Here is a 25,684-nt window from a genome sequence, read left to right as displayed (position 1 = left end):
TTTCATACTACGAAGTTTCCGCAGAAGCTGTATAGCTTTCCTTTGTAGCCGTATGGCTGCACTTGGGTGGATGCCAATGAGTAATTTTCTCCCTTATTACAAATTTACAAAACCTTGGGGATTTCCCTAAAATATTTGACCAGTACAAAACAGTGTTCAAAAAGTGGAAAAAGCTCAAAAAGTGTTCTTAAATTTCCATGGAGACCACGACAATTTGGATACAAACTCAAAAAGCATTTTTGCGCGATTAATAATCTGCAGTAGTTGGATATACTTGTTGTGCCCCATACCAATGTCCCATAATAAAGTTAGAGAAAACAAGGGTGTTATATGGCTGTTTTTTTTTAACCACAGTGGAATTAACCGTATCACCATAAAAATGCCACAAGGCAGCATACTTTTCACCGCACTAAACAATTTTAACCAAATGAATGATATCAAACATACACGCTTATTTCCTGTCCAATATTATCAATATTCCCTTTCGTCAAATTCATACACATGTCTAAGACAACAATTTTCACGTAAAATCAATCAGTTGTTCTCAACAGGCAAGCAACGAGAGTGACATCAAAATACCTACTTTCAGATATTGCAGTTATAGTAGCATTGACATCATAGTCGTAAGTCCTCAGGACCATGCATATCTGATCCTTGCTCATGCTTGGAACCACTTCCCTGACTTTGCTGAGCTGAAAGCAAGAAGAACACTCCCTTGTTCTCTAAACCAATTACAATACACTGAACGGAGCCCATTTGGAAAAGGAGCTTCAAAAACCTTATTAACTCCCATTCATTTTCAACTAAAGATGATGCACAGACATCAAATTGACATAGAGAGACCACCAACACCTTACATCACTACAACAGCAGCACTAAAATGCAATTCTGTGCTATTCTTCTGCAAATAGCTCCCCATGCTTGCCAGTCCGCAAGCAATGCCCAAATAGGTGTGATCTTGTATGAGCCAAGACATCAGCCCTACTTGCAGTCAGAATAACCTTTCACTGCTTACTGCCCAACATCAGCTGCAGGTCTGTCATTCACCACTGGCATGAGTGGCCAATATTACATTCCAGAACATATTGATAACGAAAACAACAAGGAAGGTTTCAAGGACATCATCATATTGCTACTTTTTCAACAATCAAACACTTTTCACTGCTTACAACCATGGGAGGCATTTCAAAACCTTCACTCTAAGCAATCACGCTGCTTATTAACAACTGTCTGTTTACCCTTTTTGAGAGCTGAACTAAGCTGAATCAATTGAGGCCAGTTCCACAGAGCCTGAATACCTTTGAGCATCAGAACAGCTGATTCTGTGGATTCACACACTTACTTTTTCTTTGAGGTCTCCAGGACCATGTTGCTCACCATCAGCAAGAGCGACATTGTTGTGTGTGTCATAAATTGAGCGCACTGTAAAGGCATGAAAAATGTAGTGAGGTGTTCACCACTGGAGAGGAAAGCAAGTGACTCGTATTTCTACATGCACAAGACACGCACCCTTACGGTAGAAACACTGCTGTCCTAACTTTGTCAACAAATAATGTTTTCATAACCATCAATATGAACGCTTTGAATAAAAAATGAAGTGAGTCTACGAAGGACACCACAAAATTCCTGCAAGAGGAAATACTAAATACTAACTCTAAAAGTCCACTTCCAACAGAGGCAACACCATTATTCACCACATCCTCACTCCATTTTAACAACCAGATGTGGCACAATCTGGTCACCTATCCAAACATCTGAGCATAAATGAGGCTGAAGTTTCAAACGGCAGGCATGACTGGCCACCAATAGTATGCACCTTTAAAGTAGAAAGTACAGCAACTGTCAACAATCAACAGCAGCCATGCTCCATTGTACCCCATTCCAAACGAGTTTCCTATAGCATATATATTGAAGGATTTGGTATTTGTTTCGAATTAATGGATTTTTGTCTGTCGGAGCTGTCCAGGCTGTGAGACACAACATTGTGGAGAGCTCTGATTTAATTTGGACTACCTGCAGTTTCTAAACGTTAACTGAAATCTCAGTGCACAAGCTCTTTTGCATTCTGCCTGTACCTAAATGCAGTCACAGCAGATAGGACTGGCCCAGAAATTCATGCTCAACCGCAGCACACTACTGTCCCTGGACCCCTGCAGCACATCATTTCACATTTTCAGAACGAAGTTGAACATATGGTCATGAAAAAATTACAGAATTCATGCAAGTCAGCATGTAATAAAGACTCCTGCAGCCTGCTCTGACTCATCAATGATTATAGCCCATGGATGGACAGTGCCATTAATGGAGATTTAAAATCTCCAAATGCAGCATTAACACATGATATATTGAATAAACCCACGACTAGTCCTTACAGATATCCTCCATGTCATGACCTAACAAAGATACAGTGCCGCTGAGGTAAGTGGCACTAGGAGCCTACTAAAGTGCAGGCTAGCATCACAAGAAAAAAATGTTTATTGGTAAGGTGTGCACTATTTTCTCGCACTATGGTATACGCATCATGGTAAGTGAGGGGACACGTTTTCAAACTATGCAAAACAAACACAGAAAACCAAGCTTGATAAGCATATGTATTGCAGTTAAAATTCTCAGCATCAGATTGTTTCAGTCAGCACAGAACAGATATGCCAGAATAAGGGGAGCATGCATGCATATCAATATGATGCACAAATTACTTGGATGATGAGAAAACGAACTCATCATTCAAGCAATTGTTTGCAATGACAATGTCAATAACTCGATTCCAAACACTCTTCCAACTTTCTCCATTTTTTTTCTCTATTCCCATGCTTTCCACATGCATGCAAAAATGACAGTGCTACGCTAAATTTCTCTGCACTGTGGGACCTTGTACTGTTCTTTATAAGTACTGCCTTGTCGTATCCTTGCATTTCTTTTTTTTTTAAACTAAATCACAACAATTTTTCATGCACAAGAAAGGTTAACAAGTCATCTGATCACCCAGTCTAGCTTCACAATTGTCGCTACAATGAATTCGATGCACGCACAACACAAAAACATTTAAACCATGTCTGGGACGGCAGTCACTGTGCAATGCAGGATTTATTATAGTTTGGTTTTAGGGAGTTTAACGTCCCAAAGCGACTCGGGCTATGTGGGATGCTATGTGGGCTCCGGATAATTTTTACCACCTGGGGCTCTTCGTGCACCAACATAACACAGTACACAGGCCTCTAGCATTTCGCTTCCATCGAAATGCGAGCGCCGCAGTCGGGATCGAACCCGCTTCTTCCTGTTCAGCAGCCGAGCACCATAACCACTGAGCCACCATGGCGGCACAGGCAGGATTTATTCGAAAAACAAGTATGACAACTCCAAGCGCTCCTACACGCTGAACTCGCACCCTTACACAAGCCAATAAAGCATAGTGAATTATACGTTTCATAACAACGCTTACAAATCGGATATATTTGTCCCCCAACATCCCTTTCTTGGCAAGAACAAGCAGTGCTCTAGCACTCCAGTCCAAGTGTCGCAAACCAGGCCAGCAGCATTCTTGACTACTGAATACGTATCATGCTCAGGCGAAATTCACTGCACTCTGGAGCGATAGGGATGATGCACCGCACACGGCTTTCAGACGGTTGCGTTATACACTGAATTAATTACAGAGCACAATTTCCAAATTTTAATACAAAGTGATTTACTTTTATTTTCGGCCCTTCTCCACGTCCGGGCTTGAGCAGCATATGGGCCCGGCAAAATACAGCTTTCCTCAGCATCCTTCTCGTAAAGCCACCTGCTTCCGCCTAGCGAACGAACACGCACAGTTACTTAAAGAGCGTTAAAACCGAGGCACACGAATAGCAATTGTGTTCTCGAACGTGTCACTGCTTAAACACCGCTAAAATAAATATAAACGATCCGTGCTGTTCCTGCGCAGAAAGTAATAATCGATGCTGCGCACGGAAATATCGGGGTGCATTGCTTTCGCGAACGAGCTGGAGCAGCGACATTTCTCAAACGCGATAAGTGAAAGTTGTTGAGCAGCGTCAGTCGCATTCGCTTTCTGTGATTGCTTCGCACATGAGGTCAACGCCCACACTGCATCGTAAACTCCGCGAAACCGAAACCTTCGAACTAAACGAAGCTGTAATTCCGCGTTGCAATCCTAACGTTTTCGTAGCGCAGAAAACACTAGTACAACTGGGCACATACAAATAGAGGGGCCAAGAAAAAGCGCAAGGAGATTCCACTGAAAAAACGTGGATCGAAGGTGCTAGAAACCCTAGGCCTAATCTTCGCAACATAGGCAAAGGATCACAGCGTTACAGCAAGGTAGACTTTTGCGCACAGCAAAAAGGCAGTAATGAGGCATATTTTGACGACAAGTCCCAAAGACTGCAAGGAAAGAAAGCTTTTTTTCAGCTTACCTCCTAGTTTCCTCGCCATAACATACAGAACGCTTCTTGATCGCGAGCAGTGCTGCTGACAGATCGACGGAACCGGAAAAGGCTGTCAGCCACCTTGCGGAGACGGAGAATTCTGAAACTGAAACAATAGTGCTGCGCAGTGCGATGCGGCTGCGCGTTCGCACGATCAAAAACAGGTGCGCTTCTCCGGTCTTCTTTGTCGCCCTGAAGACGCTCTAAATTGAGCATGTTCTTAATAACAAATTCAACTCCCTATTTCTCTGTCCTCTGTTAGAAATTGTGCTTAAAGAGCAACAACCAGCTTGCTCCTTCACATGAACACAAGTAATGAGGCATTCTGCAAAAGAAATCCGTTCTTTAGCTTTGGTTATTTTCGCTAAGCATGAAAAGTGGCCACAGCAGCGGCGGTGGATACAATAAAAAAAATTGGAAGCAGAGCAGATCCCCGAGAGCATGTGCAGGAAGCATGCAGTGCCTGTGTCGTTGTGGCACTTGTGACATGTTTTTACTTCCCCGCCCTCCTATAATTAAATCACCAACGGACGATTTGTGCAAACGGGAAATTCTTCGCACCAATGACAAACTCCAGGATATATGTTCAAACCACTTTGCGGATGGAAGGCGCTCTGAACAAAATCCGATGCCGATGCGCAGGGAAATTTTGATTTGTATGATGTGAACCATCCGGAAAAGAGGAATTAAATCAGGAGGGTCATGCAGCGAATGTAGCAATAACTTTCTAGGCAAGACAACACACGCAACATCTCGGGCACGATCGTTTCACAGTACTCAAACGCTAGCACTTTGGTAGTCAATCTCAGCGCTCGATCGTTTTTCTTCCCAACGTCAGTTACAGGGGCCATGACAGTCTATTTTCACGCATATCCTGCGTATCGCCTTTAATTTCCAACAGGTTAGATTACAGTTCCCCGAATTTTCAGATGATTCTGTGCGGTAAACATTTTTAAAACGAATTTTTTTTTCGTTTCTTCTGCGAACTGCTTGCTGGTCTGGCAAACACTGATCGCTGGTGTCAGGAGGGCGTACACGCCCTGCGTCGTCCACTGCGAGCTGTTGGGGTGCTTGCATGCACACCGCAGATAGCGGTCGCTCGAAAAGTTTTTGCTTTTAGCTTAGCGAAATAAAATGCATTTTCCGTGTTCTCTTTTGAGAAGGCTTCAACTTACTACGCGAGCTGAGTGATCCTTGGGAAAGAGGACTTGCTCGTGGCGCGCCCGTTTTTCGATTGTTGAGGAAACAGAAATCGATGGACCCCTGCTTTATTATTTACGCTTATGCTGTTGGTATGTTATGAGGGTGGTCTCTTTTGAGCAGTCAAGTGCTCCCGTATGTGAAAAGCGGCACGTGCCGTGCATGACTTCGCCGATGTGCGCCGTGAAAGCCGCGGCGTTTTGTATACTAGCTACCAAGTTCTTGTCCGCTATTCATCGGCTCGATAATTGAACTCAAATTATCAAATGGTGGCACTAGTGTAACCTTGAGGCACGAAAGAAGCAGAGAAAAGTGCCGAGTGCGACGACTTCCGCGCTGCATGTACGCGTTTGTAAGTCGAACATACATTTCCTTCGAGAACCCTTTTGCAGGAACCAAGCCGCTTGCAAAACCCTACGCGTCTCGAATGCTTTCATCGCCCGCACCGATGAATAGTCGCCGCCGTCTAAATGAGTGCTTCAAAATAATAGTACTGCATTTAGCATTTTGCTTTGCGTGCGCATTGTGCCCGAGGAGTGCGACGATTACGACAACTACAGCCGCGCGCTGAGGTTGTTTACATGCATGGCTGTGCGAAAACAGTACTGCTCGTTTGCGTGGCATAAAACGCAAGGTTGGTTCTCCTTATCTTAAATATTACGTTGTCTTGCTCACAAATTGCACTTTTACTCATTTACATACCATGATAACACTGCAATAAGCGCCGATGATGCTATATCGCCTGCTTGGAAAACGCTTCGCGTTGGATACCGGCGCTTCCCGCTAATTATATCTGTTTTCTCTTATGTCACCAAAATTTAATTCTAGATCGCTTTGGCTAAAAATACGTTCAGACATTACTTGAATTAATGAAATCAACCAGATTTGTTGTCCACAGTCGACGCCGACGGCTGCTGCCGGCTGCCTGCTGCACCCAGTCAAAAAAAACCATTGGAAATTACCAATTGGAAATTTCCAAATGTGTTTTCGACACCATTGGAAAATTCCAATTGGACTATTCCAATTGGCCGAAACCGATTGGACTATTCCAATTGGAATTTTCCAATGGTGTCGAAAACACATTTGGAAATTTCCAATTGGTAATTTCCAATTGGTAGACTCCAACTGGTCCACTCTATGGCCGATACCGACTGGGCTGCTCCGATTATCGGGCACCAGATGGCTATTAAACAGTCAGGAGGCAAGCAGTGCATTATCTGTAGCATTTTATTAAAGTATAAGAATGAATAAATAAATAGTCGTGACACAAATCTTCTTGCAGGTCCTAGTGCAGGTCCTAAAATTAAGGCTCCATTTCTTTCGCGAGCTCCCTGCAATCAAACAGAAGCATGACACAGATTGCATTACTGCAGAGAATCTACAGATCGAAAAGCAAATAACAAGGAATAAGATTTAATGTGTGAACAAACAAACGAAATACATCAACCTGCACACTAAGATGCTCTTTGTGGAATCAAGTTATGGATGAGCATTCAATGCAGTAACTGCGCGAGTTTTGATACAAGCATGCAGTCACAACAGAAACAATAATTTGTGCGTCATGAAAACTGCAACATGGGAATGCTTGTTTTTATTCAGTTGTTGGCGATTCATAAAGCACCACAGGAACTTGCTATGTTTTATTTCGTAATTACGCAATGCGATCAAATTAATAGCAAAATGCAATATACTGCATTCCAGGAGTAATGTCCTGCGCTGCAAATACAGCACTTTTATAAATGTATACTCCTGAAGATTTGTATTATCCACATCATCAATGCTGAAAAAGTGCCTAAGCTGCAGCCATCCTCCACGAGCAGAAAAAAGATTCAATCATTTTACCTATTCCCATTATCAAACTACGTTCGTTCATTAATTGTTTTGCACACAAAGATGTGACCACGTGCTCTCCAAGCATAGATCGCGGACGTAGGCTCTATAACAGCTTCACAATTAATGCTTAACATTTGCATCAGGCACACACATATCACACAAAGTTAACAGTGAAAAGTGCAGGTAATTACCTCCAAGCATGAGAATGCGGGCAAGATAAAAGTCTGCTTCTCCTTCGGCATCTGTCCACTTCACCTGATGATAGAATCGCGAATCAAAAGTCTTGGGCATTTTCAGGTGCAAAGTCCTTCACATCCGTGACGGGCACCACCGCACAGCTTATATTGTCTTTATACCTGACGTACGCAAAATCACGCGCACTCGAAGACATCGCGCACACAGGTATCCTAGTACTACACCTAGAGCACTGTACTGCAGCGCAAGAACCACGCCACCACGAGTCCACGACCATGTCGACCACGCCGACCACGCTGACTGCGCGCGCCATGACACAAACACAGTTGTGGTGATACGAAACTGAGGAATCATTTTATTTTCCGAGAGTAAAACTTTTGAAAGTGATTAACAGCAACAAAATTTTTAATACATTTTTAAAATTAAGTATTGCAATTTTTTTTTAATTGTTAATATTTGACTATTTTGTGCAGTACTCTGCATTATGTGAAAATGTGGATAACATCGCTCACTAGCTGACTGGATCAGCCTGAACTGCAATATGGCGGTCTATGGAGTGAGGCCATGATGGAGCTGCCAGTTTCTGAAATATTGACTGTTTGTTTATTTGTAAGAACAGGTGAAAATGCTTATGTCTCGCCAGTGCCGAGTTCATTCACAATTTAAACTCAATATTGCCGCAAATCTTTGTACTGAATGTTTGTTCTTTCATGAAAGCTGCTGGCACACAAATTTATCTCAGTTGATCGCACCGAGGCGGAGCCTTTTCTGCGTTGTTCCAGACTTATGGTAACTTTGCACGCCGTATCTCAGAAGTTCGCTATCAGCTTTAAATTGGGCACGGCCGAGAACAGTGGGCACTCTTTTCGGCGACCGCCGAGCATACTTGTTGCTTTCGTCGCCGCCAAGTAATTCGATCAGTTCATTGTGGGCACAAGTCAGCCGAAAGAGTTTCGTTCAGAAGCTATTTTCGCTATCTTTCCGACCCGCTGGACTGCCGTCATCACAACGTGACATCTGTTGGACCAGTCCATTTGGGAGCAGGGAACCAATTGGGTAGTCCAGTTGGAACAAGGAAAAACAATTGAGCTGACCAGTTGGAATATAAGTCCAATTGGAAAGTTCAGTTGGACCCAACTGGAAGTACACAATCAAGTGGATGGTCCACTCGGAACTAAAGAAACCAATTGGGCTGTCCAGTTGGATTCATCAGTCCAACTGGCTGACCAGTTGGCTCCCAATGGGTCCAGTTGGCTGACCAGTTGGCTCCCAATGGGTCCAATGGGCTGAACAAGTGGGTCCCATTGGCTGACCATTTGGGTCAATGGGTCCCATTGGAAACTTCAATTGGACCCAATGGTTTTTTTTGACTGGGATATGCAGACCGGGTCATATATCGGCATTTTCCCTTTATTGTACTCGCGTCCTGCGATGTAGGCAGTCGTCGCTTTGAGGGCACTGTTGTCAAAACTACGCTCGACAGCTATTTGCAGGCGCTAAAACTTGCGAATTCGCTCTCCGCAATCGCAGAAATCGCACACACGGATCCTGCGTACTCGCTAGGCCTCGTCACGAAAGGTGCCGGCGGTCCACCGTCGACCGAAATTCAAGAATATGGCAAAAGTTCCCCACTGATTAGTAAGAAAGTGCGAAGACGTGATATGCAGCCGCTCGTTTCGTTTTTTTCGATACGGATATGACACACAAGCGCATATTTCCGGCCGTCGCCTCACCGGGCGTGAAGCTTTCGCTCGGCTGCACAAGCCCAGGCGACGGCGGCGAGCGACGAGCGGCACGGCACCATCGTGCGGCGTTTTGTCGGTGTCGCTTGCCTCGCCGATTGGTTCTATGCGCAGGCATTGATAGAAAGGACATCTTCGCTGGTGAACGCACAACGCATATGTCGCCGTGGCTAGCATGCATGAGGTCCAATAAGTTTTAAAATTCTTAAGTATATAGAATGTCATACCAACCAGTCCCTTACCACACTCTTCTGGTTCCCACTAAGCTGACTCTTAACATTACTACGATACGCGGTCGTTGATCGTGCTGGCGTCGTCGTCGGTCTAGGGTGACAGACCAGTGCGTCAGCGACGGTATTTGCATACTGACCAGCCCACCGACCTCGATCGCCGTCGCATCGGCCTATAGTGTGACCGGACCCTACCTATACCGAAGAAAAACTGCGTTACTGTTGTTATCGCTTTTGCGGCACCAGTCCCTCATATATGGGGGACTACTGCTACTTCGATCGCCCGCGAAAGTATACAGGGGAGAATGAGACCTCACTGCGCACATTGCAGCAACGAGAGCAGACGACGTTGCTCCCTGCATGCCCTAGTGACGTCACGAGAGCGTTCAATATGGCGGTCGCTGCCGGTGGGAGGAGTCTCCCTGTCTCAATTTCGATCGCATTTTTTGGAATATACAGCGCGTCCAGGGCAGCCAAATTTCGGAAATTGAATCATAAGCTCTTGTATTAGTTACTGAAGCAGAAAACTCCAATATGAAGAACGACCATGTCATGGCCCCTTTAAATGGGAGACTTTATGGTTACTACTGCACCTAAACAATGTTTTAAAATGTTTAGGGGATTTCCCTAAACATTGGACCAATATCAGTGTTGTCATCATCATCAGCATGACTAATCCACTGCAGAGCAAAGGCCTCTCCCGTGTCTTTCCAGTTAACACTGTCCTTTGCCAGCAGTGGCCACCGTATCCCAGCAAACTTCTTAATCTCATTCGTCCACCTAACCAGCGGTTGTCCCCACGAAACTCATAACTTCTATAAAAGGTATTCAAACAACTCCAAACATCTAGCAACGTCTAACTCTAGATTGAAAAGTTTCAATAACATCTCAGCAATAGAGGTTTATCCACAAACGTTTTAAAAACATACTGACAAAAGCTAGAGGTTTATTCACAAACGTTTTAAAAACTTCTCTATGTTTTCCACACAACGTTTTAAAAATTTCTCTGATGGCAAGTTTACTCGGGAACGTTTTAGCGAGGTTTTTTAACAGCAATTTGTTTCGAACGTATCTTTCCATGTACGTCCAACTACTTGACAAACAGTCGGCAGATGTGAACTAAAGCCGCATTGAACCTAAGTCCAATCATATGAATTTTTTATGCATCTTTTATTGCGGTGATTAGTGACGACTGAGCCAGTCATGTGCATGACTCAGTGCCTATTAACATGGGATAATTTCGCACGGTCATTAGGGCAGCAGGAATGTCCACGCAGTAAACGTTGCAAATAGCATCCTTATTCGAAGTCAATATACAATAAGAGTAATAAGAGCAATATAGAGTGCGCGTCGGACGTACCGTACGTAGTAGAGCGCCCTTTGCCTGCCCTTTGCAGTTCGAACTATACTGCACATATCTGAGCAAACAAAATCTGCAGCTCTAAAAAAACATGAGCACTAAATCTAATGAAATCCCACTGGTCGATTATAGAGATCCTAAATTAATATATAACATACTGATCTTGAGTCTATATGCTTCATATAAGCAGCCATTTCCCAAAAAATAAAAATGTCTAAATATGTTCTTGGCCAGTTCTTACAAAGAACTTTTCTAGATCTTTTTTGGCGGAGCATTAGCAGGCAAATAACACCTCTTTTTGCCTCATTGTCTACAGGACGTCTGAAAATAGATTTCTTCTAGGCATTACCGCATACTTTTGCAGACGTTTAATTGTTACACGTTGCGTAGCCCTTCTTATGTTTCCTGGGTCTTGCCTTCACATTAAATACCCTGGCCAAGCCCATTTCTTCGTCTTGATTTCAACTGGGATGTCATTAACCCGCGTTTGTTCCCTCGCCCACTCTGCCTGCTTCCGGTGTCTTAACGTTACACCTACCATTTTTATTTCCATAGCTCGCTGCGTTGTCCATAACTTCAGCTGAACCCTTTTCGTTAGCCTCCACGTTTCTGCCCCGTAGGTGAGGGCAGGTAAGATACAGCTGCTGTATACTTTTCCCTTGAGGGATATTGGTCAACTGCCATTGATGATCTGAGAGAACCTGCCATATGCGCTCCACGTTATTCTGATTCTTCTAGTTATTTTCCTCTCATGATCCGGCGCAGCGGCCACTACCTCCCCTAAATAGACGTATTCCCTTAACACTTCCAGCACCTCGCTACCAATTGTGAACTGCTGTTCTCTTGCGAGACTGTTGAACATTACTTTGGTTTTCTGCATGTTAATTTTAAGACCCACCATTCTGCTCTGCCTGTCTAACTCATTTATCATGCTTTGCAGTTCATCTACTGAGTGAGCAAGGCAATGTCATCAGCAAATTGCAGATTATATAGGTACGGATTCTTCATTAACTCTTATCCTCAACTGTTCCCAATCCAGGCCTCGGAATACCTTCTATAAACAGCCGGGGAATCGCATTGGCGTTATCGTGTCTCCATGCCTAACATCCTTGCTTATCGGAATTTTATTGCTGACTTGATGAAGGATTATGGCAGCTGTGCAGTCGTTTCGATATCTTCCAGTATTTTCACATAAGACTCTTCTACACACTGATTAAGAAATGCCTGCATGACTGCTGAGCTAGTTTCTATTCAGTTCCTACGAAAGCCTGCCTGATAATTTGGTTGATTGAAGTCTAGGGTTGTGCTGACTCTATTAGCGATTACCTTAGTAAATACCTTGTAGGCAACGGAGAGTAAGCTGATCGGTCTCTAATTTTTCACGTGATTGACGTCTCTTTTCTTATGAATTAAGGCAATGTTAGCGTTCTTCCAAGCTTCTGGTACGCTCGAGGTCAAAAGGCATTGCGTATACAGGGTGGCTAGTTTTTCTAGCACAATCTCCCTCCCACCCGTCTTCAACAGATCTGCTGTTACCTGATCCTCACCAGCTGTTTTCGCCCTTTGCTCCCAAGACTTTCTTTATTGCCTCTTTCGTTAATGGCTAGATGTCCCATTGCTGTACGCTAATGCCTCTCTCATTAACGTTCTGATTACATTGCCTACTATATAGATTTGTGTGAAACTCTTCGGCTGCTTTACCTATCTAATCCATATTTCTAATGGAAGTGCACTCTTTGTCTCTTAACGCATACGCGTTCATCTGGTTTTTACTTATGCCTAGTTTCCTCTCCACCGCTTTTAGGCTACCTCCGTTCTTTAGAACATGCTCGGTTCTCTCAGTATTAAATTTCCTTATGTCGGCTACCTTGCGCTTGTTTATTAACTTTGATAGCTCTGTCAGTTCTATTCTGTCTGCAGGGTTAAACGCTTTCATGCTTTGGCGTTTCTTGATGAGGTATTTCGTCTCCTGAGATAGCTTGCCGGTGTCCTGTCTAACCATCCTACCACCGACTTCTACTGCGCGCTCCGTAATGATAGCTGTGAGATCATCGTTCATTGTTTGAACATTCGGATCGTCTTCTTCGGTTAAAGCCGAATATCTGTTCTGCAGCGATATCCTGAATTCCTGTACTTTCCCTCTTACCGCTAACTCGCTAATGGACTTCTTCTTCACTAGCTTCTTCCGCTCCCTTCTCAAATCTAAGCAAATTCAAGACCCTACCATTCTGTGGTTGCTACAGCGCACGTTACCGAGGACGTCCACATCCTGAATGATGCCAGGTTGAGCGCATAGTATGAAGTCTATTTCATTTTTAGTCTCACAATTGGGACTCTTCCACGTTCACTTCCTGTCCTCTCGTTTGAGCAAGAAGGTATTCGTGATCCGTAAATTATTTCTGCCTGCGAACTCCACTAATAACTGCGTCCTGCTTTTCCTAAAGCCTATGCCATAGTCGCCTACCGCCCGGTCTCCAGCCTGCTTTTTGCCTACCTTCGTTTTGAAGTCGCCCATCAGCACAGTGCACTGTGATTTTACTTTGTTCATTGCCGATTCCACGTCTTCATAGAAGCTTTCAACGATCCGGTCATAATGGCTGGATGTAGGTGCGTATACGCCTGCACCACCTTCAGTTTGTCCCTCTTATTAGGCCTAATTACGATAGCTGCCACCCTCTCGTGAATACTACAGAGCTCCTCTGTGTTGCCAGCTATATCCTGATGGATGAGGAAACTCACACCTAGTCCTCGTCTGTCCGCTAATCCACGATAGCATAGTATGTGCCCGACCCCGTGCCTCATCTGTCCTCCTAACCTCACTAAGCCCGATGACATCGCATTTAATGCACATTAGTTCTTCGAGCAGTACTGCTAGGCTAGCCTCACTGGATGAGGTTCTAGCGTTAAGCGTTGCCAGGTTCAGATTCCAATGGCGGCCTGTCAGGAGCCAGAGATTCTTGGCACCCTGCGCTGTGTCACAGGTCTGACCGCCGCCTTAGCTGGTCAGTTGCTCTGCTGCCGCTGGAGACTGAGGGCCGACGGTTAATTGGGTTGTTCATAGAAGGTTGTGGCCAAGTACTACACCAAAAGGGCCAAGTCATGTTCTGGTGGGTGAGGGCGTTGTCGGTTCTGGTCACCGAGATCAGGCCGCACCCCAAGCCTGGCTATGCAATTCCATCGGCACGCGTTTTTTTTTTTGCGCTGCACCGGGATTCGAGCCCTGGTCATTTGCACGCGAGGCGGATGCTCTACCTCCACGCCATCGCTGCCCTAGTGTTGCACTGTACATGAACTACAGCTCGAGATGGCTGAGCTAGCCCAGTTTCGTGAGGAATAAAAAAGGGAGATGCGAGAATTCAAAGCTAAAATGGGACGAGATTTAAGGATGTAAATAGAGGAACTGAAGGCAAGTCTCTCGTTTATAAGTGATCAAAACGGCACTCTGCAGGTAGAAAACAAGACGCTCAAAGAGAAAATGAACAACTGAATATTGAATGCCAACAAAGAAGTTCCAAATTTGCATGAGCAGAGGATCACTGCGTCCGAGCAGCATTCTAGGAACTGTAATCTTGAATTAAAAGGCATACCTCGACAAAAGGACGAGCATCTTCCTAAGAATCTTCACGATATTGACGAACTTCAGGACGTGCCCACTGCTGATGATGACACTGAGATTTGTCACACTGTCGTGAAATTCAGGCACCGCTCCAAACGCGAAGTGCTACAGAAGGCGAAAAATATGTGCATTTCAACCGAAGATCTTGGGCATTCGCCCAGCGCCCTAGTTTTCGTCAACGAGTATTTTATGCCCAATAGTTAAGCAGTTACTTGGAATTGCCATATCAAAAAAGAAGGAACACAACTGGAGCTTTATTTGAGTAAAAAAACGAAAAGGTGCTTGCAAATAACGATGTGTCATCAGATGTTCAAATTCGACAGACACAGGATCTTAATAACGTCGTCTAAATGAAAATGGCAGTGTCCCCATCTGATGTCAGTGCCGTCGTTCGTTCCCATAAATATATCAGGCTGTCATGCTTTTTACCTAAATATCCGTTTCGCAAGACACAAAGGAAGCTAGCTACCTTTTAAAATGAATTTTCCTTTGAGTTTAATGTGAACATGCTAACAGAGACATGGTATACCTCAAAAAAAGTATATACAAACGGTCAGGTTGTCAAAGCTTTTTCCTGGACCAATAGCACAGAACCGGTGGTGGATAGCTATGGCAAAAAATCGGTGTGCTTCCAAATGATCACGGAGTTCAGCTTTATTAATGCAGATATTGCAGACTTTGAAATATCGTTGTTAAATGTCACGCAACCCCTTTTCTCTAATACATTACATCCTTCCAGGTTAAAAGTATACAATTTAAGGCTAATGCAATATATTTACAAAAAACAGTTGTATACTGAAGAAATCTGCCATACTTCCTCGAAATATGAAATTAGAAACCCTAAAAGAAAGATTAAAAAATTAAGAATTAACTATGGCAAACAGGGTATGGACTACCAAGTAGCCAAAATACTTAACCTACACGAATCTGATATTGACTTCAGCCAGCCAATCAGAGCTTTTAAAAGAACATATCAAGAATTATTGTTCTCCTCAAAAATATGTTTAGAGCCATGAATAAACTACAAGAATCCATAAACCTCTGTAGATGGCTATCATGTAGTCTGTAGCTGATATTCTATTTTTGCACCACACAATATAAGGCTCAATTCTACCGGATGGTATTATTAGGAATTCTCACTATCATACCTTTTTATTTCCTTGATTTCTGACAACTGTTACTTTCGGCTGTACATGAATGTATCTGTACCCTTTTTCCTTAACAAAATCCCCTAAGTGTGCTTGTGTTGTATTGCTCTATTGTATTGTTTAACTGCTGTACTCGTGTTGTATTTGATAGTGCGGGAATATGTTTGTGCTATTGTAACCGCGTAAGTGTTTTATGTAAAGAAAATGTGATTCTGCTGCTGCAGTCTGTACACAATTGGGGGCTAAGGCCTCGTCAGGCTTCCGAGCCTTTAGCCTTACGCCACCCGCAGGGATTAATTGTATTACTTTGTGCAAATAAAAGTTACTTACTTACTTACTATGTAATTTAAGGACCTCCTGATTCTAATTTAAATCATTTATTTGTTTGCCTTGACAGTCTCCTGGAATCCATGAGAAAAGCAGGTTCGAAGTTATTCTTGCAAGATATTTTAATATTGATGTCCTTAAATCCTAGCCTGCTCAAGCAGAGTTTTTTTTCGATCTTGAAGCCAAATGCGCTCGCAATTTTGACAGAAACTGCTACCCGTGTCACTGTCCACACAGAAACTTTAGTCGATTTATTTATCACTAATATTTATGTGCATTGGGGTGTCCTATGCAGTGATATTAGCGATCATTTTCCGGTTTTTATGCTCATAGAAGACGAGCCTCTCTTTACCTCATAGAATATTACGACCCTTACACTTGACCTATTTGTAGCGAGCATCGCAAACATAAACTGGGATGATGTGTACCACTCTGAGAACGTGGACTCAGCTTACGAGCCGTTCATTTCTATATTTAAACTGATTTGTAAGCAATATTTCAACGAAAAGACTGTAAGGATAAAGGAAAAAAATCGTAAGCCCTGGATTACTAAAGCGCTTTTGAAGATGATAAAAAAGAAAACAATTTTATAAAAAATTCTCAGTACAAAATCTTTGAGCGTCTTGGTGCATTATAAACAATATCGGAATAAGGTGTCTGCTCTTTTAAAGCGCTAATAAAGAGCATTCTTGCATGACCAATTGGAAGCCTATGAGGGAAGCAGCTAAGTTTTTAACAAACTTACTCATTTATTCAGTCGTGCTTCAACTGTACCTCCTGTCACTGAATTAATTCACGAATAGCACCACATACAAGGATCAGAATTGGCTGAAACATTCAGTAACGTTTCCAATGATATCATCGCTAACGCGCCATCATATGATACTATGGGGCTAGATATAAGACGTAATACTGATAATATTTTTTTTGAACCAACTGGTTCACGTGAAATTCGCAGAATTTTTACCTCTTTCGAAAACAGTAAAGCTTGCGATTTTGATGGCATTCAAATAGGCCCGGTGAAACATGTTATCAGCCTCGTAGCTTCTGTACTAATTAATGCCGGTTTCTAAATTAATTGTGCTATTTAAAGGTGAAGACAGAAATAATGCGCCAAATTATAGGCCCATCTCCATTCTAACGGTTTTTTCCTAAAGGTTTAGAAAAAGGTTATCCACAGTGCTCATGAAATTTTGTGCTAAGTTCTCCTTACTGTCTCCATACTAATACGTGTGTTTGGCGGGAAAGTCTACTGAAGTCGCCCTGTTGTTGCAAAAAAAAATTATTTTGGGTGATTTTCAAGATAAAAAAGACCTGTATAGGTATATTTATAGATTTTTCAAAGGCGTTCGACTGCCTTAATCACCAGCGCTTATTAGGAAGATTAGAACTTGTAGGTATCCATGGCACTCCTCCGTCTCTCATAAGCTCGTATTTACAACATCGTCCTAAATGTGTAATCATGAGAAAGGAGGCCTCATCTTTTCCGAATATTAAAATCAGTGTTCCACAGGGCAGCATTCTAGGCCCGCTATTGTTCTTTTTGTATATAAATGACATCACCAACATCGACAACATTTCGGAATGCATAATATATGCAAGCGATACTAGAATGTTTTTCAAAGGTAACAGTCTTCATTCAATAATTCCTGTAGTTAATAACTAGAGGTACTGAGGGCTTGGAGAGAGGTAAATTCGAGAGGTAAATCATAAATACACTAAATACAAAAGCCGTCACATTTCACCCCAGGCAAGGTGTAATTCTTCAAAACTTCGATTTGTGCACGGGGGATTCCACTATAAACGTTTTGGGTTCTGTTAAAGCACTAGGAGTTATTTTTCAAGAAAATTTGAACTGAAACGCTCAAATTGACAGTGTGTTATCTAAACTCTCAAAATTTACGGGCGTTTTTGCATACCAGTGCCAATCAAACTTATAATCTACAATGCGCACTTTTTGCCCTATGTCAGTTGTTTTTTGGTCTGGGGCAGTACCACGGAGACAAATATTCAAAAACTATTTCGACTGCAAAAGAAAGCGATTCGTTTTTGCAAATGTAGAATACCGAGCCCATACACAGGAGTTGTTTACTCGTTTCAATATCATCAATGTCCCGAAACTCTACGAATTTATTTAGCCATAAAATATAAAAAGTCGCTTCACCATATATCCACGATACCTTTCTAGATGTATGCGGTATAAAAGCAAATGATCCCATATACACTGCTAGAAATCCTGGTTTTTTGTGCATTCCCTTCTCACGCACTAATTATGGTCATAAAATGCTGTGCCATAATGTTCCAGTGTTAGTAAATAAGCTTCTCTCGATGAATGTTTGTACTGACACCTGCGGTGTACAAGACATTCATGACATGTGATTACAGCTGTAATCCTATTTGTGTTACTTGTCCTTGAGACTGCATTAGACCGCTTGACGCAGTTCTTTTTCTCGTATATTTGTGAAATAGTTACTACCACGCTTGACATGTTTTTTGATGACACATTAACACTATGTACTCCTTAAATGTCAAATGTTTTCGGTTTTTAGTTCCCGCGCAAACCATATCCGTTTTTTTTTTTTTTCACGGGTCTCCTTACGCTGCAAGGCTGTTTCGAGTAGAGACTGATTTCACTTTTTCCTGGAGCCAACCTTCATCATTTCCTGATGAAAATAAACACTTGATTTATTTATTTAATTTATTTATGGATCTATCATTGCTCGTCTCATAGCTATCACTGCAAGTAGTGCAGAAAAGTACGCCGTGAGTCGCCGTGGGTGATTGACGTAAATCGCGCTATTTGCTCTGATAGCAAAGCTCTGCTGTCGGTGAAATATGCATATTTGATTTGCTGGGGATGCGGCAAAAAATTTTTAGAATGTTCCAGAGCGTCAACGTAAAATACAGTCGAGCCTGCTTGTAACGAGCCTGACAGTCGCGCAGGTTGCGTTCGTTGTACCCGAAGTTCGTAGTAAATGGACTTTCCATATATTAGTCACAAATACAAAGACAGACAAAAGTGGCGTTGATTTCTTCAAGACCTGCGTTAATTTATAGCGCGTCTGCTTTTTGAAAGCAGGTCCTGTCAAGACGGTTTCCTAGCTCATAAGAGCGGTCATGTGCGCCTCGCCGCAAGCCTGCTACCGACGAGCTGCTTTAGGGTAGCGATAAAACTAATCGCATTTAAAGTGTTGACAGTAACCGGTGGCAGGTCGTTCTTTTCCATCATCGCCTTGATCATATTCCTGCCAGACACGGAGTACTTCTTTAACGCGATAGCGTTAAAGGCCCAGTTCTCCAGAAAATCCGGTGTCGGTGTTGTCGGCCTCGGCGTTGTGAGCGTAAAATAACTGCCATGGCTCTGCCAGGTGGTCCCCAGAGAGCAACCAAGGAGGCAGGTGAGCCACCTAAGTCACGTGACCTTGCGGCGTCATCTCAACCTGCCCATCGTGGCAGGTGGCAGTTAATGATTGGTCGATCAGGAAGAGCAACCTGGACCGCAGAAGGCCAACCGAGCACCTGCCATCACGGGGCAGCGGCGCATAGCTTAACTACTGCACTACATGCTCCGGGAGGGGTGTGAGGACTCCGAGGGATCTATGCATGCAAAGGATGGAATGACCTTCTGCATATATGGGAATTAACCCGTTAAGCTATCGCGTCATGCCCTTGAGGCGGAGCTAAAGTGTCCCTTCCAATTTTTTACGTACAACCAGTGGATGGCTCTGCGGTGTTGGCGTCATTATTCGCATCCATTAAGTCATCAGGTCCAGCCAGATTTTCCCCAACGAGCGTCCTCCGTCGTTGTGCACACTGGCCCCCATTAACACCGCCTTAGGAAGAAATTCGTGAAACAGTCCACGCCCAATTTAACCAACGCGGATTCAATCATTTCCAATGCGGTAAGCAAATAGATCCGACTCAATTATACAGATGCAGTGACGAAGATAGCAAAGCGCACGAGCTAGGAGAATGCATCAACTGCAGTGTCTGCGAGCAGACAGTTGTGAGCCGATTGGGCAGGCTACGCATGCCACATGACCGGCTGGGACAGCAAGCCATAACGCGTGAATGGCATCCAAACATCTCACGTCGCTACCATTGGTTCATGAGCGACCGCTTCCAGTAGTTTCACTTTCAAAGCTGCTACTAAAGCCAAACGCGCTTCTCTAACTTTAGACGCTTCGTGTAGCCGGCAAGCACGCACTTACAGACTCACCTTGCAGCCTGTCGGCGCCCTTTATTATCGTGTTTCTTTCTTTGGGTGGGGAAGGACAGAGGTCGAAGGTGTCACGGGGCCCGGGAGGCGCTCTCCGACCTCCGCTCGCTTGTGGAAAATGCTAGTTTTTCGACTGTTGTAACCTATGGCGCTGAGGCCACAGTTGTCTGTTGTATCCGAGACGCAGCGCCAATGCCCAATAACATATTTCGACAGCACAACCTCGTTCGTAGTAACCGAGCGTTCGTTATAAGTGCGGCCGTTATAAGTGGGCTCGACTATAACCGCGACGCAACCAACAACCAGGAGCAGGGCGAACACCTGATCGTTTCAATAATCCGCTGTCTGCACTGTGAAAGCTATGCGCAGTTCACCCCCATGGCACCCATGACGTCACGAGCGAACCTGCTATGGCTCAATTGTGAGCGTTTTTTAAAGCGGTCGCTGTCGGAGCGACGTTTCAAGAAAAAGCGGCGTCCACCGTTCGTCAGCAGTAGCACGAACTCTATATTGTCACTGGTCAGCACACAATGCGAGAAATGTCCTCCTCTTTTGCGAGGAGGAGGCTATGAAGAGACGAAAGCGAAGACGAGCTTTCGCTCCCAAAGAAATTGCAGAGCAGCTAAATGCACTGTGAAAGCTATGCGCAGTTCACCCCCATGGCACCCATGACGTCACGAGCGAACCTGCTATGGCTCAATTGTGAGCGTTTTTTAAAGCGGTCGCTGTCGGAGTAATAATAATAATAATTGGTTTTTTGGGGGAAAGGAAATGGCGCAGTATCTGTCTCATATATCGTTGGACCCCTGAACCGCGCCGTAAGGGAAGGGTAAACGAGGGAGTGAAAGAAGAAAGGAAGAGAGAGGTGCCGTAATGGAGGGCTCCGGAATAATTTCGACCACCTGGGGATCTTTAACGTGCACTGACATGGCACAGCACACGGGCGCCTTAGCGTTTTTCCTCCATAAAAACGCAGCCGCCGCGGTCGGGTTCGAACCCCGTTTCAAGAAAAAGCGGCGTCCACCGTTCGTCAGCAGTAGCACCAACTCTATATTGTCGCTGGTCAGCACACAATGCGAGAAATGTCCTCCTCTTTTGCGAGGAGGAGGCTATGAAGAGACGAAAGCGAAGACGAGCTTTCGCTCCCAAAGAAATTGCAGAGCAGCTACAAGAAGTCGAGGTAGACCGTAGACTAGCAAAATTCTAGGAAAGCAGAGCAGGAACAACCACGAGATGGAAGATAAAGCTCTTCTAGCGGCGCAATCGAGGAAGCATTCGAGGAACACAGCCAGCAACAAACAAGACAGCAGCGGGCGCAAATATGCAGCCAAATAAGAGGCAGACTAGGCCGCCGCCAAATCTGGCTGCTGCTGGGGCATCTGGTCAACCCAAACGCTAGCAAGACCGAAACGCAGAACAAATTGACCATCATCTCACAACACTATGAGGTAACCAACACACAGCTACTCGCACACGTAAGAAAAATGTATGCCTCCCCCCCCCCCCCCCACACACACACACACGCAAAACTCTATTAGAGTACAAAGGCAGTAAGATAGATTCGGGCCTAATTTTTTCGGAAGACAGAGCTGTGGCTATGGAATTAAAAACATCATCAACAGCAGGACTGGACAAAATCACAAATAAGATACTGAGAAACCTAGATGAGGACTCCATGGAAGCCCTCACATTCTGTATGAACGAGCGCTGGAAGAGCGGCAAAATACAGAACTCGTGGAAAACATCCAGAAATTAGGCAAACCGCTGAGCCTAGAACACCTTAAGCCAACCTCTCTGACCTCCTATGTAGGGAAGCTGCTGGAGCATGCAAACAGGCTTACAAATCACATAGAAGGAAACGAGCTTCTACCGGCAATCATGGTAGGCTTCAGACCCAGTCTATACAGGACGTCATGTTGAAGCTCAAAGAACACATTCTGGTCCCCAAAACCCCGGCTAAAGACACGAGGGTCGTTTTAGCGCTCGATCTGACGAAAGCTTTCAACAATGTAGAACACGAAGCCGTGCACGCTAGCGGGGTTACATGCTATCAACCCGGGCGAAAGATCATAAAATTACGTTAAAGGCTTTCTCTAAAACAGACAAGCAATCGTCAGCGTGGGAGACTTAGCTACAGACACGATATAGCTATAGGTAGCAGTGGCATCCCGCAAGGGGCAGTACTATCACCGCTGTTATTTACAGCGACGCAGAAGTAAAAGAAGCGTTACAAGAAGGTGCCAACATGGTAGCCGAAGCTGCTAAAAAATCCGGACTGGCCTGCTCTCCTTCCAAATCCGGGCTGCTCATCAACACCCCCCGTTTGTAAAGAAAATCGTCAAAGCAAAATCAAACTCAGGGTAGGTAATCTTGACATACCAATGGTCAAAGAAGTCGGGATCTTGAGAATGAGGCTGCAAAGCAACAGGCAAAACTCTAGCTTCATCAAAATTTTGACTAAGTATGTACACCAAAGAGCTCGGCTCATCAAGAGAATCACCAGCAAGCACAAAAGACTAAAAAAAAGGAAGCGATACGATTAGTACAAGCCTCGGCGTTTAGCCGCATATGCTAAGCACTTCCATATCTCAGACTCAGGCAAACAGAAAGGAAAGAAATACGCAGGGCATAAAAACTGGCTCTGTGACTACCACCCAACACCCCTACAGCTAGGCTCATGTGACTAGTCGTAATAAATACGGCCGAAGAACTCACTGAGGCGCAGTTGACAGGGCAGCACGACAGGGAGTAGCACGACTCTTCAAAACTGCAGCAGGCAGAAAAATCCTAGACAGTGCCATCGTAAAATGATAGCAACACTAACCTCAATTCATAAATGTCGATGAGGCCAATAAGGGTTCGCATCGTCATATAGTCCATCGCAAGAAACATGCACCCCTCGTGCAACAGCAGCAGAAGTAAAGCCCACGCGATAGATCTACACAATAAACTTAAAGACGACAAGTCAGTTCTGTATGTCGACGCCGCCGAATACAGGCACAAATAGGCTTATGTTGTGGCAAAGGATAAAGCGTAGCAGCAGCGACTACGCCGGCAGAAAAGTCCGGAGGAAGCAAAAGGATCACCTATAACATACGCCATAACCATAAAAAAAAAGTCTCAGAGCGGAAGACTGTAATAAGCGACTTAAAAGCTGCAATAAATAACTTCATCAAAGACAGAGTACACACCCCAGCCGCAAAACTAATTAGCATATACCCCCCGAGAAACTCAAATCAAACTAATATGGACCCCCGCACATTCAAGCCTCCCAGGAAACAAACAGGTAAACATAGCCCGAGGACTGTCGATCCGGGCAGGACCATGCCCACTCCAAAACCACGGGACCAGATAAACGAGAGGCCATCTACTCAGCTTTAATGAAATCACAACCTGCTATCGAACGAGTAGAAGGGAATATCCTCTTCCGCGCCCCACGCTCACGCAGGAGCAAGCAGCCACTCTCAAGCAGCTCCAGACACACGCTTTCCCATTCCTAGCAATATTACATAAAATTCACCCAGAGATATACTCTGCAGCATGTCCAGCATTCTTGGACAAAAATTTTGAATATTGAAATATTGTAAGGTACTGTTCTGGAAATATCGATGGTAATGGTCCATTCTTCCGATGCGTAGCGAAAGTTTTTCCATCGCTCGCATCGAGCAGTGAAGACTTCCATAGAAAACCAATCGGGAACGTTTTTGACGATAGAAAAAAAATGTTAATAGCAGAAAAATGCAAGCCTGTCGACGGGAGATCTGCGAATATATTGATTGTTATAGTGAAATCTTACGATGTATCAAAAATAGCGTTAATAAACTCTTGTTGAAAATGCATATTTCCAGAATTGCTGGGTATGAATGCAAAAGCTCCGGAGAGTACGCGAATCTCAACCGCATCATGTAGGCCGGCAGTAAGAACTCTTTCAGCCGAATAGCCACAGAAGAGCAGTGATGGGAGACCGCGCTGCGCAGCTCGGACCTGTGGCAACAAAAGTTGCTCACAGACAGAGCTCGCCAGGTCGCTGAAGGGAATGGAATGGAAGATTGGAGCGTCCCCTTCGAAACGAGGCGTCGGCAGTTGACACCATGCACAGCTTTTTTCTTTATTATTTCCTTAAAGGCGTTCAAAATCGGTCTATAAATTTGCCATTTGCTTTAAAAGCATTTTTAATCCTACACTTCTAACCTTATCTCACCTCTATACTTTTGAGCCACCAATCTTCCAATCGCTTTTTGCTAACTTCTACCACAGATTCATTCACGTGACCATTGTTATCTCTAAACCCTAGGGCCTCAGGGAGAGTGACTGTGCCTGCATCGACATCCGGATGGGTACCATCACATTCGAGCATAAAATGTTGAATTGTTTCTACAGAACTACCACACAGTGCACATGTGCCATCTTCTTGATTATATTTATTTTTGTAGCTGCGCGTTCTAAGACGCCCTGATCTTGCTCCAAAGAGTAGGGCACTTCCTCTTGAGTTATCTTAGAATAAATCCTTCCTGACCTCCCTTTTTCACTTTCGATATAATAACACACTGTGCTTATTTTCCATTTAGCTAATCCAGTCTTTAAAGGGACAGCGAGGAGAACTCTGTCAACTTTTTTTTTGTTAGCAAAATCTGATAGTTCGGCCATTCATGGCTTTGTTGCCGCTTGCCCGGGAGCGAAAGATGCATTTATTTCAAAGAAATTTGGATTCGAAGTTGAAAAAGTTCTTCCCACCCTCCGATTCAAACTCGGCGCGCTCTTATGACGTCACAGTAACTCTTATGACGTCACAGGACAGAGTGACGTGAAACGTGACGCAAACGCAGACTCCGTGATTTCTGGTGTTAGCGGTGTGGTCTAGCAGCAGCCGAAATGAAAGCTACCGCCGCCGTACGTTGAAGGCATCTATCGGGGGTCGCTTCGTTCACGTTTGCACCGGCGTCTTGCCAGCGTTACGATGGATCCCGTTCCTGTACCCGCCGACGAAGTTCTCGCAAAAACTCTGGCCTGCATTTCAGCGACCTCAGCCCCACAGAGCGTGCGATGCTTTTGAGGGAGCACGGTTAGGTTAGGCGCCGGCGGGTCGTTCCCCCTTTTTCAGTGAGCAGCCATTGCTAATTAAATATGTTAAGCCTAGTGCGGCGAGTCGCGAGGGGTGGGAACAAGTTCGGCACGTCGCAGGGACGCCGACGGACGCGCGACGAGGGCGAACGCGCTCCACATCGGCTCCTGTAATTTTCGTCCGGAAGGCCGGAAATATTTGCTGCAGCCAGAAAACTTTGCCGGCAAGAAGACACGCCTTGTACCGAGGCGGGGCCATATTTGGGCATGTTATGCCCGATCTCTGATTCCGCCTCGTGGGAGCTCCGCTAAGCCTAACGAAGGAT

The 25,684-nt window shown here is 44.4% G+C and overlaps 1 protein-coding gene and 1 long non-coding RNA gene across 7 annotated transcripts in view; both read right to left on the bottom strand.

The window, feature by feature from the left end:
* LOC144113142 (spermatogenesis-associated serine-rich protein 2-like) overlaps positions 1-4,510 on the bottom strand; it is a 40,927-nt gene extending 36,417 nt beyond the window's left edge. For 2 of the 6 annotated variants that reach the window (XM_077646055.1, XM_077646056.1), the window contains exons 1-4: positions 4,416-4,500; positions 3,690-3,791; positions 1,343-1,422; positions 584-692 (exon numbers count right to left, since the gene is read on the bottom strand). In XM_077646055.1, coding sequence (XP_077502181.1) covers positions 584-692; positions 1,343-1,422; positions 3,690-3,791; positions 4,416-4,434 — 310 coding nt within the window. In that variant the 5' untranslated portion in view covers positions 4,435-4,500. Of the gene's footprint in view, positions 1-583; positions 693-1,342; positions 1,423-3,689; positions 3,792-4,415 lie in introns of all 6 variants that reach the window. The other 4 variants (XM_077646058.1, XM_077646059.1, XM_077646057.1 and 1 more) reach the window with 3 other exon arrangements.
* Positions 4,511-6,836: 2,326 nt separating this feature from the next.
* LOC144133580 (uncharacterized) lies at positions 6,837-8,043 on the bottom strand. The gene is made up of 2 exons (XR_013315073.1): positions 7,652-8,043; positions 6,837-6,958 (listed from the first exon to the last, which is right to left on the bottom strand). It is a non-coding gene; the product is annotated as an uncharacterized LOC144133580 (long non-coding RNA).
* Between the last annotated feature and the right edge of the window lie 17,641 nt (positions 8,044-25,684).

The sequence above is a fragment of the Amblyomma americanum genome, chromosome 1, assembly GCF_052857255.1.
Source record: "Amblyomma americanum isolate KBUSLIRL-KWMA chromosome 1, ASM5285725v1, whole genome shotgun sequence".
NCBI lineage: Eukaryota > Metazoa > Arthropoda > Arachnida > Ixodida > Ixodidae > Amblyomma > Amblyomma americanum.
This window is presented reverse-complemented; position numbering and strand designations above follow the sequence as displayed.